A 12,257-nucleotide genomic window follows, 5' to 3' on the forward strand; every position below is an offset into this window, starting at 1 on the left:
TATTTCTATTGTGTTGATAATGGTAGAATCCGAGTTTTTATCTTCCTGGACAGCAGAGGCCCTACCACAGAGCCTTAGGAGTCACAAAGAAAGATTACGCCCATGTTCCCATTCATTTTCAGTTATCTCGAGCTGCTCATGTTAATGAGTGTTGATGTTCGGGTTTAGGATTTGTGCACCAATGAAGCACTATCATTGAAACAGCCCTTTGCAAATCTCCAGACTCACAAAATGCAAACAGGACAAACCAGGAAATAAGAAATATACACGATTGTGGTGCCTGAAGAGTCAGACTGCCAAGGGTTAGTAGCCACAGGTTGGTCCTCCTGCTTTGCTGTGTTGGATGTGTCTTGCCTATTCTCGCTATACTTCTCATTTTAAATTGGTTTTGGTTGAAAATACCATATTTTCTGTTCAGACACCTGCCTGATATAGCCAGCATCATATCTCCCAAACAAACTACTGAGGAACCCATGTATTTTCCATTTGTCTGATATGGAATGCTCATTCGCCTCCCCTAAGAACACATCCAAGGAGAGAACATTTAAACACAGGTTGGCGACGGCCAGACTTAGGAACTTCCAAGCACGTGTAGACATATTTGTGGAGTATAAATGGCTAAAATCATGCAGCTGCCACAACGCGCTGGTACGATCCCCGCTGCTTGTCCAAGGTAAGGCCAGCTTACTGTTATCTGGAACAAAGTGACAAGAATTCCAAGCTTACTGCTTCAGAGGCCATGAATAAAGCAAACTGGTTGGACAGTCATCAACAGTACTTTGTAAGACTCCAAAACCTACTCACCTGTGGAGTTGCCATATGATCTACTGATTGCCGCCTCCTAGGCGTGTCATCTTGGGATCAACTTGGCCCCAAATATCTCGCTTACTTCTTTCTCCCGGTTAATTATTTTTAGGGCCTCTGACCAAATTCGGTTCAGTTGAAAATACCATCCAAATGTATTCGCAGTGTAAAGGTTTATACAACAGCTCACAATGTACTTCAATAACACCTTACATCAAACCACTAACTCGTTGTACTAAAACTGCGTCAGCCTTTCATTTACGAATATTAAAGATTATAACACAATAATGTCCTCTTTTTGAGACGGCGCCTGAGTACTCTTTTACCGTGCTGGTCCTAAAGCACTCCCACAATCACAGATCGCCGCTTACCCAGTTTCTATCTATGGCACTGATCTAAATTGGAATAGGTATCTTGAAACTCTAAAATTAAAATTGTAAAACCAAAGGTTTACTCCAGAATATATTTTTTTTAAACCCTAACCAAAAAGCTTTTGTTTGTGGATTTGTATTTATAATGCAACGTGGGTATGTGAGTTTTTTTAAAGATAGTTTTATGATCAGTTAGGAGAAACGGTCGTCTTCTTTAGTATTAAGATAGCCACGTATTTCTAATAATTGGATTTCCAGATAAATACCCCGAGAAGTCTGCGAACAGTCACTTAATGACCTAGTCTGTGAAGAAGCATTCCTGGGTCAGAGGTCTGAGGAGCAATGATACTTTGACGTACAGTTATTTCACTCAAGTCACAGGATGTTGCCTCCTTGACTATTTTAATCTGCACAGTTTGTCAACGTGACACATATCAAACTGTGGTTTCCGAGAAATGACGCCAGCTGGTAACCACAGCGACACGCAGGATTACTTTTTTCAATAAAATGTTACTTTAAAATATGTGCAGTAAGATTAAGATTTCAAAGGCAGCTCCAGAGTTACATCATTTCATTCACTCAGAAATAGTACCAAGAGTCCTTCGAGAGAGTAACTTCACAATGACAGTATATTGAACTTTACATTGCGCGGCACAAATTAATAATATAACTCAGTCTTGTTTCATAGAATTTCTATTCACTGTTCAGCCTGCAATAATACACGCCAGATCAAAAATGGCGTCCCGTAGATACAAAACCGAATATCAACATTCTTCCATTATCTGATTGACTGTCGCCTACTGCAACAGCGAATACGGTGCGTTAAAGGCTTTTCACATATTTACATTCAAGCACAAAAAAAATACAATTTTATAATAGCAGCACAAGCTCGCCAGCTTCGGAAATATCAAACAGACAGGAAATACAAAGAATCTGCACATTTAAATAGCACACATGTTATCACAAATATTAATTATATTTGACATAGGATTAAAAATTGAAACAATGTATCAAACATCCATAATGTGGTTTTATTATTTCATGTGTCAGACCATAGATCTTGCTTTAAAAAAATTAAAAATCCCGATTTAAGGAAGCAGTGTCTTCGGTGACCTTTACTGCGGGTCCGTCCAGTCTGTCTCCAAACACATATTTACTTCTGCTTATTTAATGTGCTCGTTTATAAATACATTTGCGCGCACATGAACTCTTCAATTTAAAGAACGGAGATTTGGGTTAAAGAGCGCATTCACTCGAAGGATTTCTCATTTCATTCTACATGGTTTCTAGATCTGCTTTAAGTTTCCTTCACACAGTTACATATTCCTTAAATGTAACGGTGAGGCAGTTCGCTGTGACATCTGTGATAATCAGATTGCCGAGGTAAGGTTTGAGGCCAGTCCATGGATATTGCTGCTCTCCCTTAACCGATTCCTCTTTCTCCTCAATCTCTGCCTGCTGCGCCGCCGCCTTCTGAGGCGCTGGCCTAGACTTTACACAGCTCAGATCGATTGGCTGCTCGGGATTTGAGTCCAAAATACCATCAATTCCCTCATTCCGATAACTATCGACCGCCTGCAGCTCAATTAGGTCATCCTGGTCCAGCTGGACTGCGCTTCCCGGCACGCTGATGCTCCTGCAGGTCGTTGGTTTTTTGGCCTCTCTGTCGGCGATGGGTTCTGAAAGATAGCGCTTTCTGGACTGGGGGAGATTGGAGTATAACCCATCCCTACTGGACACCTCCGAATCACAAGCCCATCGCGTCGTATGTGGCTGTTCACTTTGCTCCTCCACCAAGGGACGTTGGTCCTTCCGAGTCCTCCCCTCTTTCCCACTTGCTGTCTCGCTACTTTCTGTGTCCGCTACCTCCCCGGTCAGATTTTTATTCTGCGCTGCAACTGCCGCCTCTTTAACCACCATAGTCCTAATATAACCATTCTTTTCGGCCTCTGTCCCCTTGTTTACATTACGAGTCTTCATCGTCTCTTGCCACCCATTTGTAACATTATTATCCTTGACCTTCTCTACTCTTTCCTCTGCCGCCATAGTTTTGCGATGTCCATTTTTGACTATCCATAGCTCCCGATCTCCAGTCTTGCTTGCCACTGACTCATTCCCTCCATCCCCGCTCTTACTGTGTTTATCTTTCGCTGACTGTATCCCATTATCCATATATTTGCTCATGACTATTACAATCCTACCATTCTTGTTTTTATTTTTCACTATTTTCATTCTACCATTCATGCCATTGTTTCTCACACTTTCCTTGGCTATTTCGGACCCGTTCCCGGATTTCGAATCCATTTCCTTGACCTCAGGCTTCTCCGTGCCTACGGCATGGGTGCGATTTCCACTCTTGATAAAAGTGTGCAGTGCTTCGTGTTCCTGAGCGGATTGGTGCTGTTCCTGATTTCCTTCAGTTTCACTCCGGTGTGAGTCGGTCTGCTGATTCGGATACATGATGTCTGGTTGATAATGGTGATGTTTTTTGCTATTGAGTTGGTAGTAATGTTTAGTAGCTTGATGCTGACGTTGTTCCTCAGTGTTACAGGGTTTGTACTGATGAAGCTTTTTACTGTTCAGTTGATATTGACGTTTGATGGGCTGCTGCTGGATTTCGTTCTTTGACCGCTCTTCTTCCACATAAGTATCCTGTAGCTCCGAAGGGACATTTGAACGTCGTGCAAAAGCTGGTAGCTGGAAATTGAGAATAAATAGATTAGTATTATTTTGGGTTTCAAATTCTAGTAAGTAACCTATAATCAATGAACTATAAGACAAAACCACAACTTAAATCTGTAGAGTAGCTCTTTCTATATTGAATGGTCACTGAAACATAAGGTTTGTGTCTATGTTACCTCTGTAGCAAGGGCCAAGCAGTATGGATTTACAGTTTCACCTTTTTATTTGTTTCACTTCCCTCACCTGGCAGGTTCCAGGCTGAAGGGACAGGCAGGCGATCACCAATTCCCATTCCTTTGCCAATCTGCTCTATACATTTAGGAGGAACTCATTGGTGACATGTGATGTCTCAACCATTGGTTCCTTCTTGGCCGATGTTTCGAAGCTCCTGGCCTCCACAAGATCCCAACAGTTCTTACTAATCTATTAATTTCTGAGCAGCAAATGTCCAATCAATATCAGCTTGTACTTAGTATCCCAGCAGAGGAATACTGGTTTTGGTTAGTTGCTGCCAATGTTGCTTTGGACACCGACCATTCATTAATGAATCCATAAAAGTTGGATTTGTACCTGGTTGTTTTAGATGTATTTGTGTATTGCAAATTTGGAACATAGTAGGTTTGCGATTCTATTGAAGTACATCTAGCAGGATGTAATCTAATATAATTGCTACTTTTCATTTGAAGAGCTAAACTTGTTTTATGTGTTACTTTCAAAACAAATGTTATTGGTAGAAAGACAGAAATCCATATGATTTTATACTCAAATTTAGCATCTGTTTTCTTAGATCCATTTATGCCCATCAACAACATGCTCTCTTGTACTGTAGGGTCTGTGTCAACATTACTTTATAACGTTATACTGACCTTTACTCAATTGCCTGCTCTAAGTAGGTATACACAGTTTGGCTGAGAATACATTTATGAAACTGGATTCAACAGGAAAATAGATAATATTTGATAGATTGCTCCAATGTGGTTCATATTTAACACAATCAAATGCGCACTAGATAGATGATATTACCTGAACCAGTAAATGTTTGGGCTTGGGTCCTCGTTTACGATAGCCCATTGACTGTTCTTGTCTTTCCCTGCAATCATAGATAAAGGTTAGCATTAAAGTCATTGTAATAAATACCTATGAAATTAATGATCAGTTTGATAAATGTTTTCTACGCCACTCCCAAAAAGACTGGAGATGCTTGGTTGCTCTGTATTTTGTATATAACCTGCAACACTCTAATGTGATGAAAAATACTTTTAAATTTAAAAAAAACATAAAGTCATTATGTGCTCTGACAATTTTAATGAAATATTTACATTTGCATAGCCAACTGAGTGACTAGATTGTCACATATCACTGCAAGGATACATTGTTCCAGAATATACGAGTAAAGTTTTGCATTTTTTGGCTGGGGTGGGGGTGTCCCGACTCCTGACTTAAAATTTATATCCAGAAGGATACAGTCTTCTTTATTAAAGGAAAGTTTATCTAAATTAAAATGAAACCATCTACACAATAGACTATAACAATATTAATGCTTTATAAACCCTTAGTGAGAGGACATTCAGAGTGAACATTGTTTCCAGTTGTGCATGGAAAATATTGGGAAAACAGGAAGAAAAATGATTCTAGATTTCAGATCACTGAGCTAAGTCTATTTTCATTGGAAAAATAGTTGAAGTTATTATGATGGGATGGATGTAATGGTTCTGTGCAAGACCACCATACACGTTCCCAAAGGCTTGTTATAAACTTAGGAAGCCATTAGCAAAACTTAGTACAAGGAATAACTTCCTTGTGCTTAGAGTCCTTCAACTTATGGTTTAGAGTGTTACCCAGCACAGTAAGCACCAAATCCATTGAAACATTCAAAATGGAATTGGATAGATTCCATACTCGACAAAGATTAGATTTGGGTTTGAGGAAGGAACATGACTTAATGGCCAAATCTGGCTCCTAAAAGAATGCCTTTGTGATCTAACAGGCCTACATATGCTGATTAGCCTTTCTTGTTCCTACATCGCCCCAGGTTGGAAGCGTTGCCACATTTACTGCTCATATTCCAATTTACTATATGCCTTTCTGTACTAATTTCCACATTTTACACATATATAATGAATATTAATAGTAAATTCCTCTGAAGTACATGGAAATGAATACTTTGTGAGAGTTCACTTAGCTGTCCTAATGTTCGAGCTACTTCAACTGTACCACAGAACCACACCGCAATATGTCCAGTCAAAATGTGAGGAAATGAATCCCTAAAGTAAGAGATATTTTACCAGTTTGCATCAGTTTGCTAATAATTGTTCTTTTATTGTGATGTAATGTGCACATTAAAAAAGGATATCTAAAGCCAACTATAGCCAAAGGGAGCAGCTCGCTTATTTTCTCTTTGGCTCTTTTGTATAGTTCACAAGTATTTCTTGTGATTCTCATACTATTCTTCTGCCATTGTGTTAAAGGGGTTTAAGTAAGTATGCAATAACCCATATAACATGCATCAGTTGTTTTTGATAACTGTATTCTTTCTGCATGTGACTGCGATGCTTTGTATTAAATCTCTATCAGTGTGAAGTTGTACTGTTGAGTTAACTGAGATCAGACTATTGCATTCTTATGACCAAAGAAAGGCCTGTAATGCAACTTATCAAGTACAGCGTCTCTTACTTGTACTTTAGTAATTCATTCATTAAAAAACGTATACTTTGTTATTATTTAATTTGTATTTTTACACCAAGTAATGCGATTTTATTGTGGTTATGGTGCGTTCCTGTAACTCAGTCAAAATATGCAAAGGTCCATGGTTAGCTGATTTTGAATAGCTGCAACCGACTTGTAACAGACAGTAGGGAGAAAGGGGATACTGCAGTTGCAATTGCCGACCCTCCCCTTATGCTGCTGTGTCTCTTTAATTAAGTCTAAAGGAAGGTAATGCAGTCACCTTCGCCTATATGCAAAGATACAAGCCTCTTTTAAAAATAACGCGTTATTGATTTAGCTACTAGTCCAATTATTCCTGTTTCACTAAGGTCCAGTTATAAGCAACTTTTTGTCCCTCCTACCCTGTTACACACAGCGTGACTCCACTATATTTATTCACATGATTGCAGGCAGCTATGGCAACCCTGTGAGCAACTAACCAGTCAGATCGATTATCGTGTACCTAATTAAAAAGGATTCGCAACTCTGCGGGTCCTTCCCGTTTTTTTCAGGTTGCAGCGCTCGTTAAAATAAGCGTTGCCCCTTTAAAATGATACTTGTGCGTCAGCAGGTGCAGCGCAGAGCAGAAGTGTGGATGGGCCATTAGAAACAGGAACATCGCAGGTCATCGTGAGAAGGACGTTCTGTGATCTGACAGCCCAGAACCTCCCTACACGAGTCTCACTTCGGAGATAAATGCACCATCTAGCTACGATCTGGAACATCGCACCAGCAGTTACATCACTCTTGCAGCTAGTGGTTAAAAGCGAGTTGTTTTTTTAAAAACTTTTATATTCCAGCATTGATTCCATCAATATTTCTTAAACGTTATCAATTTATTGTTTCATTTTATTGCAGAATTTCGACTTCAGTAACGGCAGATTTTCAGTTGGAACCCGTAACCCTACCAGCTGACTGTCGATCCGGATCCTCTCTCCTCCCCCCTTACAGCAAGGGCTATCTTGAAATATTTAGCTGTGGATTTTCAACTGCTCAATAGTATATCCCAACCTCCCAGACTCTCCAGCCGTTCCGATCACATCTGCACCGGAACACTGAAGCGTTCTATTCTGGTTTCATTTCGAAACTGTGCAGGCCCTTTACTTTCGAAAGCTCTCCTCTTTTAGCACTGTCAATTCTTTGGCTATATATATATATGTATATATGTATATATCTGCAGCCGAGTGGCAGATTTTTGCTCTCCCCTCTCTCTCTTTTCCATTACCTGTGCTGGAAAGCCAGGAGCAGCCGAGGGTCTAGGATGTTCTCCTCTGGCTCCCACGTGTTGTATCTGCGAAGAAGACACCAGCAGTTCAGTTAAAACCTCTCACGGATCCACAAGCGGAAAAAATAAAATGAACTAGCGCTGCTAGTCAAGCAGCGTACAAGGGAGGCCATTTTCACTCCATTCACACACTATCATATCTGTTTCACAGTCCATTAAGACATTCCAAGACTCTCATTGGCCATTTTTTTTGTTACATCGGTGGTCTACCAACAATTCACTGATGGCATTTGTAAAAAGGGAAATGACTAAGTCCAAGATTCTTCCATCGTCCACACACACACACACACACACAGTAGTATATCTAAAAAATATATATAAAAATGGGACTCACTTGGGAGACCATCCCCTCCATTTCACCAGGTATTCGACTCTTCCCTGTGGAAAAATAAAGAGAGCGTCCGTCACTGAAAAGCAGAGACAGCACTGGAACTGATCAATAAGGTGCCGGAATTAGTGGGGAGGTGAGCTAGAGCTGCTCACACTTACCTTCCTGATCCGCTTTTTCTCGATGCTCTCCACGGCAAATACGTGCTCCCCTGCGGCCGGCAACTCCATAGCGATGCGAGAAGCTGGACGGGCGCCGCTTGACCTTCTGCTAACTGCAGATCGCTTCACCGCGGCGCTCTCCTCCCCGTCTGCAGGCTCAGCTTTGCTTTCTGTTTTTTTTGGTTGTTGTGGCTCCCTTTCCGAGCGGGCTTTTCTGTCCCCCCCCCTTGGATCTAGACTCCGTGGTCAGCGATCTTTCTACTCTCTCTCTCTCTCTCTCACTCTCTCTGCTGCAGAGCCGGCAACGCAAAAGCGCAGCAACACAACGCTGTGGCGTCAGGAGCTTGAGCTGTCAATCAATTCAGCCCCGCCTGAGGTCGGAGAATCTAACTACAGCACCAAATACGGGCAAGACGCAGCCTTGTATGGTAATGGCAGAAAGATAAATTATTTTTTTCCCAAATTAAGGACGACATGAAAATGAACACCAGGAGACTGTGCTTTCCCCTCTCTCTCCCTTTCTCTTCTAATTGTGACTATTGCCTCGCATCTAAACAATGTAATTCCCCGGGCTCGCAGTGTTGTGCCACTGCGATGTGCAAATGTCTTTCGTGTCCTTTTCTAATTGGCTATGCATCGGGCTAGAAATGTCTTGCGTTCTTTGAGAAACCTGCTTCATTCCTGACTTGCATCAAAGCGCGTCACAGTTATATTTCATTTTACCTACTCCCAGATAACTAACACTGACACAATCTTACTCTATTGTGCGCAGATTTTGTGAAGTATATAGTACCGTTAGTCAGCTTGCCACCCCCACCCCCTCCCAATATATGATGCACGATCATGGCAATATTAATGATTATGGCACCGTGCTATCATGTTAGTCAATGTTCATTTGTCTCAGTGACTTGTGATTTAGTGCTGTCCATTATGGTGGAGTGTTACATGATAGAACCTTTGAAACGAGCACACAATACTCTTCCTCATTCAAAGAGCAACCATGGCTCCTTCTGGTAGGGCATTGCCAATTTCTAGCTGTGACTCTGCCAGCATTCAGTATTTAAAATAGGAAAGCCTTCAGAACACAATACCGCGGTAACAAGTTTTGCTTTGCTGTCCATGGGCTTATGTTTCACCTAACCTAAATAAATATGAGAAATATCAATCAATGTGCATCGATTATTTTTTACGATCGCTATGCAATTAGTTACAGAAGGTAAACAGAAGCCTTGTATAGGAATTAAGTTCGAATGAATGATTGAAGGCAACTCGCACTGATATTAACGCAACTTCCAAGATGTCCATCTCTCTGAGCGGTGATTTTTAATACTGCAAAAGCTAAGAGACAAAAATCCATTGGCACAAATTAGAAATTGAAGGATTTCAGACAAACCGCTTGGGAGAGGCAACATAGTCGCTGAAAAAGCGCAGCTCATCCCATCCCCCTCCCCATCGCTCTCGACTCGAATTTATCAACACTCAACATGCTTCTGACACAGCGTGCCCATATTAGGATATTGGTCACGGACGAAATGTGTAACTGTTGTTGCGTACGCCCGGTATGCTTTAATGATTAAACATACTTTCTATTGAATGCAACAATTAATCGCAATGTTTACACATATTTAAAAGAGAATGTATAAATGTAATAAACATTTATTCTGGTGCCCACTCCCACTTCTAAACCGATTGGGAAATGTTACTAGCAATAGGTGAATAATATACCTGGAGAAAAATGTCGAAACTGTTATTTCATGTGATGATGGGAAAGGCAGTCGTCACCACGATTAACACGTGGCTAATTGGCTAAGAGAAGGTTGAACCTTGCGAGTTTTATTGTAATTATTATCCAAGGTATGTTATGTCCTGGTCTTGCAGTCTTTTCCCTGACCCAGCATACTGTTTGATATTATTGGTATTCTACATGGATCTTTAGACAAACCCAGTCACTGCACCTACTCACACATGCCGTTACTGTAATAACAGCTAGTCTTCTTGTGGTTTGTTACTGTTGGCCTTCAGGGGATGTTTGGAGTCATCAATCTAAAAGGTTTGCAAGCAAAAGGTTAAGTTTGCATACAATAAAAAACCCAACACCGAATAAAATGCCAAGCAAGCAAATATACACAGTACAAGCAAAATATCATCAATGGTCAGCGACTCTTAGCACCAGGATTAGTAACTGTTCGTGCAGAGGCCCACGAATACAACAGGGTTTGAATTAATTGTTTTTATTACTGGTAGCACTTATTTGTATTTAAGTCAGTCAATGGGTTATATGGTTGGCACTTATTAATGGATTTTTACATTTCACTGAAATATTTCTTGCAATTATCTGCCCTACACAAAGAACTGAGGAATAGTATGCTTCAGCATAGTATCAGGGTAATTGAAGTTTGCTGAATTTATTATGAAATACTCAGCATGTCAAACTTGGCAGGGATACTGTAAACATAGCCTGACTGTTCATAAATAAATGTAGGCTCATTCCAAAGCAGATGATCCTGTTCTTCTCATGACAGTTACATGATATAGGTAAATACTTGCTTTGGTGTAAATACAAGCCATATGATGTCATTTTAAATTACTGGAAATAATGACCTAGCAGTTTGGCTACACAACCCTGACAATAACATAACTTTATTTTAGGTACATATATCTTCATATTAGAAAAGAAGGAACAAGAATATTTCCCTTAACATTAATGTACATATATTACTGCTGAGTAGACCATGTTAGTAGTTATTGCATTATATGTTCTAGTCCACAAACAAGGATACAATTCAGAACTTTTACATTCAACGTGTTTAATGAAGGGACATTGAGCATGAAGTTTAATCTAAAACAACAGTGTCAGTAGAGTTGACTTAGTATTTGGACTAATACTTTTCAGCATTTGTTCTTAAGCCTCATCATATTGGATGGAACATAGTAAAGAATAATTAATTCCATGAACAATAACAGGATCTATATTATGGTCAGAAAGTTTGTTAATTATATTATGATCAGTTAAATAGAAAGATTACTTGTAATTAATTTAAATGAATTCTTGTACATTTATAGTTGGCAAAGCATGTATGCATCATTTCATCTTAGACATGTGCAACTCATACATTGTTTATGGTGCTAAAATAATGTGGATCAAAGGTTGCAAAAACTCTCATATCATCTCCTCTGATCAACAGTAAATGTCATAATCCATGTGAGGTATTGCAGCTCTTCTAAATTGATACCCAGTACTTCGGTGTCTTTTTGTGATTAACTTTCCATCTAGTCTTGGGTTTTCTCCTTCCTGTTAAAATCCATTAACTCTCAGGGAATCTACTATGAAAGGCAATAAGATGTGCAGAGCATGTCAGCTTCTTAATTCATTAAAACATTATTTGAGTTATTAATTCCATGACTTAAACTTGCTTATAAGCGAATAGGTGATTTAATTTTTGAATCACTTGATATTCCTTGGCATCGAAACAAACAATGGTTGCTCTCCAGCCTGTATTCAGTGGGTAAGGAAAAAAGATAGAATATTCAATTAGAGGCACATACCAACCCAACACAATAATGTAAAAAGATAACAAAGTATTTCTACAGGACTTTATTTTAATTAGACATTTTTCAACTTCATCAGCTATCATCTGCTAATTTATCAGAATTTCAACAAGGTTTGGTCATTGCCCAGGCATTATATATTGGTGACTTAAATACTAAACTACCATGTTAATTGTATCTACTAGCTTGATTACATTCCTATTATTATATAAATTTGCTAATGATTGCAACTACGAAGTGGCTTAACTCAACTTTCCCATGTTGGCGTTAGTATCTTGTCACCATACTTTTTAATTAAAATGTTTTAAATTGGACACTTTGAACCACGTAGAATTTCCGCTTTCAATAATTATTTAGTTTATTTACTTTAT

General features: G+C 39.6%; 1 protein-coding gene across 1 annotated transcript; it reads right to left on the reverse strand.

Annotated features, from left to right (window-relative positions):
• Positions 1 to 1,850: 1,850 nt before the first annotated feature.
• cbx4 (chromobox homolog 4 (Pc class homolog, Drosophila)) lies at positions 1,851 to 8,788 on the reverse strand. The gene is made up of 5 exons (XM_085963680.1): positions 8,338 to 8,788; positions 8,183 to 8,226; positions 7,789 to 7,854; positions 4,881 to 4,947; positions 1,851 to 3,872 (listed from the first exon to the last, which is right to left on the reverse strand). Exons 1-5 carry the CDS (start codon positions 8,404 to 8,406, stop codon positions 2,484 to 2,486), a joined length of 1,635 nt encoding a protein of 544 aa, XP_085819806.1. The 5' UTR covers positions 8,407 to 8,788; the 3' UTR covers positions 1,851 to 2,483.
• Positions 8,789 to 12,257: the final 3,469 nt, after the last annotated feature.

Source organism: Somniosus microcephalus, chromosome 21 (assembly GCF_052327205.1).
Source record: "Somniosus microcephalus isolate GS21.2 chromosome 21, FLI_Smic_1.0, whole genome shotgun sequence".
Classification (NCBI taxonomy): domain Eukaryota; kingdom Metazoa; phylum Chordata; class Chondrichthyes; order Squaliformes; family Somniosidae; genus Somniosus; species Somniosus microcephalus.